Source organism: Galeopterus variegatus, unplaced genomic scaffold, assembly GCF_000696425.1.
Source record: "Galeopterus variegatus unplaced genomic scaffold, G_variegatus-3.0.2 Scaffold9941, whole genome shotgun sequence".
Taxonomy (NCBI): Eukaryota; Metazoa; Chordata; class Mammalia; order Dermoptera; family Cynocephalidae; genus Galeopterus; species Galeopterus variegatus.
The window spans coordinates 48,359-53,713 of NW_007736052.1; the positions used below are offsets into that span (position 1 = coordinate 48,359).

The 5,355-nt window shown below is 59.8% G+C and overlaps 1 protein-coding gene across 1 annotated transcript in view; it reads right to left on the reverse strand.

The window, feature by feature from the left end:
* Window positions 1-4,449: 4,449 nt before the first annotated feature.
* Window positions 4,450-5,355, reverse strand: part of LOC103609687 (ficolin-1-like) — a 3,891-nt gene continuing 2,985 nt past the window's right edge. Inside the window, exons 8-10 of the mRNA XM_008593987.1 lie at window positions 5,091-5,220; window positions 4,822-4,956; window positions 4,450-4,700 (exon numbers count right to left, since the gene is read on the reverse strand). Coding sequence (XP_008592209.1) covers window positions 4,450-4,700; window positions 4,822-4,956; window positions 5,091-5,220 — 516 coding nt within the window. The remainder of the gene's footprint in view (window positions 4,701-4,821; window positions 4,957-5,090; window positions 5,221-5,355) is intronic.

Consider the following 5,355-nt stretch of genomic DNA (forward strand, 5'->3'; position numbering starts at 1 on the left):
GGTGCCGGGGCGGGCCTGCGCAGGAGCGAGCGGAGGGGCGTGGCCTGGCCGGGGCTCTGTGACCTTGGGCGCGAAGGCGGGCGGCGGTGCGGGCCAGCCGGGCTGGCGTGGGGCGGGGACTCGGCGGAGGGCGCAGGAGGGCCTCGTTCCCGCACCGGCAGAGGCCTGGTGATGACTGTTAGTGTTTGTTGGGGCGGGCTTTGTTTAAGGTCATCAGTCAGGGCTTAAACCTCCCGAAAGGGCCCACGGAGTAGCTCTGTGTACAGTTATCTAGAAAAGTAACTTTAAAAATACTATCGAGCCCATTCTTGGTGCCGGTTCTGTGCTAGGAGAGGGGGTCCCACCCTCCTAGAGCTCTGGGGACCCCGGGAGCCTCGCAGGGGGGAGACTGTGGACGGGTCCGGCAGAGGAGTCAGGGGCGAATGGACCGTGAGAGGGAGAGAAACCACAGGGACCTCTCCGGAGGCTGGAGGGGGCCGTGCAGGCAGCGAGGAGGTGCCTCCGGTGGGCAGGATGCCAGCGCGCAGGTTGGGGGCCCGGCTTCTACCTTGTCCATGAAGTTGGAGGCAGACGTGTGCTGAGCGTGACAGTGAGGAGCAGGACAGAGAAGTGGGCACTGAGTTGCGGGGAATGTGGTAGGTTTGTCTGGCCTTGCTGGGACCCCCCTGGAGAGATCTGGCCCCAGATTTGAAGTCAGGGCAGGGAGCGGTTGAGAGGCTTTCTCCTGCCGTGTTCACCTGCATGGGGTGGGCTCAGAGACGGTGTACGGCCAGGTGTAAGCAGGGCTGGGGCTTGCCGGGCGAGGCTGCACGAGGGAGAGGTGCAGGGGTTGGTTCTGACGCATTTCACCAGCTACCGGGGGAGGGAGGACAAGGTCAAGGGTCAGTGGCTTGGAGCCCCCCAGCAGGGTGGATCATTGTTGGAGTGGCGACGGTAGAGAAGTGATTTGGAGGGACAGGTGGAGTGGGGGACAGAGCGGGAGCCTGAACAGTGACACTTAAGAGGTGGACACAGGTGGATGTGACTGCAGGAGTGGGTCGCGGGGGCAGCAGAGGAGCAGCCCTTGGTGCTGAGGGGGTGGATGGAGGGACTGGGAGGCCAGGGTTTGGATGGGACGTTGCAGGGGAAGGAGGAGGGTTCACACGTAGCCATGGAGGAACTAGGCCAGAGCAGGTGAGCAGCCATCCCAGGAGGGTGAAGGGAGGCAGGGGAAGGCTGGGGGGCACGGAGGGAGGATTGGGCGCAGTGTTTGAGGACCCCTTGAGTCTGCTTGGGCCACTGTAACGAAGCACTACGCACCAAGCAGCTTAAACATCATTGTCTCAGTTCTGGAGGCTGGGAACCCCAGTCCAGGGCATCAGCTGGTTCCTTCTGAGGCCTCTGTGCCTCTCCCTAGTTTGTACATGGCAACTTCTCCCGGTGTCCATGTTCTTCTCTCCATACCGATCTGTTCTGTCCAGTGGAGCCTGCAGCTGGAGTTGCCCCAAAAGTGGTTGCAGGGGAATTCGTGCAATGGATTGCCCCAAACCATCCCAAGACAGGGCAAGTTGGGATTCCAAAGAAAGAAGCACTGACCGCCAGGGCAACCAGTCCAGAGCACGTGTGTATTAGGGCATTCACTGGCTGGTGCCTCAGTGTCCTCAGGCGTGCAGTGCCAAAAGGCATGGTCCACCAGGCCACATCTGCAGTGAGGGGTCGGGCTGCGGAGTGTAGATGAGGAAGGCTTAAGGAGTTTGGCCCAGGGCAGGGGCTAGTTTTTACATGTTTAGCAACATGTTTGATCTTTTAGTGTGTCAAACAACAACCTAAGCAACTTTTTCAGTGCCTGGGGAGGCTCGAGGCCCTGCGAGGGGCCAAGCCTGTGGCGGGAACATGCAGCTGGCTGTGTCTTAGAGCGGTCAAGGCACTCTGTGTTTCTCAGTCAGGACAGGAAGAAAGTGGGAGGAGCTGGGGACCGCACATCATCTGTGTCCTAATCTCCTCTGCTGATAAGGACATTGGTCATATTGGAGGAAGGCCCACAACACCCCGTTTTACCTTAATGACTGCGTTAAAGGCCATGTCTCCAAATACATCATATTCTAAGGCCTGGGGTTGGGGCTTCAACATATGAATTTGGGGGGACACCATTTAGCCTATAACAAGGACAGAGGGGAGCTGACAGAAGAGAGATCCTGGTTCCAGAGGGTGGTGAGGCAGGTGGCGGTCATATTGGAGGAAGGCCCACAACACCCCGTTTTACCTTAATGACTGCGTTAAAGGCCATGTCTCCAAATACATCATATTCTGAGGCCTGGGGTTGGGGCTTCAACATATGAATTTGGGGGGACACCATTTAGCCTATAGCAAGGACAGAGGGGAGCTGACAGAAGAGAGATCCTGGTTCCAGAGGGTGGTGAGGCAGGTGGCGGGTGGGCAAGGCTGCGGGCTGTGGACGGCGGGTGGAATGGGGAGCTGTGTGTGTGTGGGGGGTGCAGTAGAAGGGAAACGAGGCTGGGGCTGGCCAGGCCTCCTGCAGGAAAGTGGCCAGCCATAAAAGTCACTGGTAAGAATATTGAATGCATGGCCCAGTTGGCACACAGGCCTGGGCATGGACATGGGTCCAGAGTAGATTCCCTGAGCCGCTCTCAGTCTTGCATGGCCTGTGGGAGCTCGCTGGGCCCCACGGTGGAGCTCAATGCTGCCTCCTGACGGAGGATGGGAGCCGGTGGCCGGCTTCCCTAGCAGAGGGCAGCCTCTGCCATGGGCCTGCTGAGGCCCTGGCCCTGCACTAAACAGCATGTAGCCTGGGGCAGGTGGCTCCTGCCTCTGACCTTGTCCTCATCAGTCCAATGGGAATCTTGGTAGCACTGTGGGCTCAGGGTTGTCACAGTCACTGACTGTGACTGCGCGTGCGCTCTGGGGGTGCAGCATGGCTGAGACTGCACACTTGAGCACGCTTACATGCCTCAGATGCACGCACTACCACGCCTCCAGCCCTGGGCCCGGCCGAGGCTCAGGGTTCTGCTCAGTCCAGGTGGGAAACTGAGGCCCTTGGGCTCACCTCTCAAGAAACAAGCCTGGCAAGGGGAGCTCTGTGGGCAGTGGGGTGCTGGAGGAGCTGCAGGCCTGGTGGAGAACCGAGGTGTCCCCCCGTCTCCCAACCCTAGCCCACAGTGGAGGGAACCCCAGGTTTAGCCAGTCGGAAGTCACTAAGACCTTTTGTGGACTCTCCGGTGACTCCTCCCCAGCCCCACAAGCCCCAGAACACTGAGCTAAGAATTATTAATACCTAACTTTGATAGACTACTTCCCCCTTTTAAAATCCCGGGTAGTTAAAAATGCTTTCTTTTTTTTAGAAAAGGGTTGATTGTTGCTTGTTCGTGAAGGTAAGGCACGCTTCATCTGAGAACCGGATAACCGCAGACACTCCTGAGAGTACAATGCACCCCAAGCCCCCCACTGTGGGCGGTGGCCTGGACCATCCTGGTGTGGGGGCGTGGGGTACAGCCCCCTCCCAGCTTCTGCTCCTTCCCAGGGCTCCTGGCCTTGCGGTGGCAGGTGCTGCCCGCAGCAGCAAGAGCGGAGGGGCCAGGCCTTGTGCGGACCTGGATCCTTGCCCAGCCCTCCGCCAGCCTCCCGTCCCACCCAGCCCCTGCCCACCCCACCCCATTTGTCTGTTGCCCCACTCCCTCTCTTCACTCCTGGTCTGTCTGGGGCGGCCCCGAACTCTGTGGGCCAAGGGTCATGTCCCCAGCCCTGAGGGGAAGGGGCCTCGGGAGGCTCTAAACTGCCCCCCTTCTGCAGGAACCAGGCTGTCTTGGGTGTGAGCCCCGGGGAGTGGTCTCCTAGGACAACCCCCAGACTCGCCCACGTGGGTGAGGAAGGACAAGTCGCCTATTCACTGCTGGTGGCCTGCCCTGTGCCCTGCATGCATGAAAGGACTTTCAGGTCCCCAGCTCCCTCCAGAAGGGCCCTGGAGGCCTGGTCCTCTCCTTCCCTAGATGGGTGTCACCCATCCTCAGGTCCTGGGCCCTCTCAGGCCAACAGGTGTCATACAGGAGCCCATGGTGCTACCTTTACCTCCCCCACTGGCCCCAGAAGTCAAGGTGGTCTTGGTGACCTGGGACTGGGCTTACTGGCTGGCTGGGATGCCTGTGGCCCTCCTGCCCTTTCCACGTGCCCCCAGCCTTGGCCGCCTGCAGGCCTCCCAGGGAGGTTCTGGGGTGTCACACTTTGCTTTTCTAACCTTTATTAACACTGAGTAAGCAGTGGTCCTGGCACACTGGGGCATGTGCTGGGCAGTGCCCAGGAGGGCGTGCGGGGGTGGGGGGCACACTGCAGAGAGCACTAGCCCCGGGGCAGGTGTCAGCCCCTTGAGGCCACTTCTATCTGCGTCCCCACCTGACCTGGGCACAGCTCAGGTGTGTGCTGGCTGGGTGCTGGGCCAGCCGCCTGGCCCCTCTTAGCCTAGGCTGGCCGGATCTTCATCTCAGTGACCTTGTAGGAGTAATTGTGGCCCCGGCCAGACTTCCAGTTGATGCCGTCAGCATAGCTCGAGTGGGTGCCGGGCAGGTAGCGCCCGTTGAGGTTGGACTGGTGGCAATCAGAGTACCACCAGGCCCCCTTGAACACAGATGCACGGTTAGTCAGGCTATGCTTGTCATTGTCCTGGTCGTGGGTTGTGAACGACATGTTCTTGTGGCTCCCCAAGGAGTCTCCTGAGGAAGACCCATACCTGTCAGCTCCCAAGGGCCTAGGCAGAGCCCCAGCCTGGGTCAGCAGCTCGCAGGACCCCCTCCCTATCCCAGGCAAGGACCTCAAGCTTTCCCTGGGATCTACCTGCAGTGCCCCCAAGAAACTGCCCCAGGGACAGCTTGAATTTCTCCTGTTCTCCAGACACTTGGAATGAGCTGTACTTGGCATAAGAGTCTTCACCTTCAAAATCCTGCAGGTCGACCCGGAGCTCCTGATTCCCTGGTTGTGCAGTTGAAAGGAGGGGAAGGAGAGGGGTAAGGAACAGGCCCCATGGGGGCAAGGTCTGGGTGGGTGGGTAACCCCATCTCCCCTGGCAGTAAGCCTGGTGCCAGGCCCAGGGTGCCACCCTCCACCTCCAGCTGTGAGCAGGTGCAGGTAATCATTGCCCAACCAGAACTCGGTCCCAAGGTTGCCAAAGCCTCTCTTATAGGATTCCCAGTTCCGGAAGAAATCCACAGAGCCATCCACACGTCGCTGGAAAACCTGTGGAGCGGCAGGTCAGCCCGAGGGCGTGAGTCTGGGGTCCTGGGGTCCAGGCCCTGTATCCTCTCCCCTCCAACTTGGTGTTGTCTTTTTTTTTTTTTTTTTAAAGATGACCGGTAAGGGGCTCTCAACCCT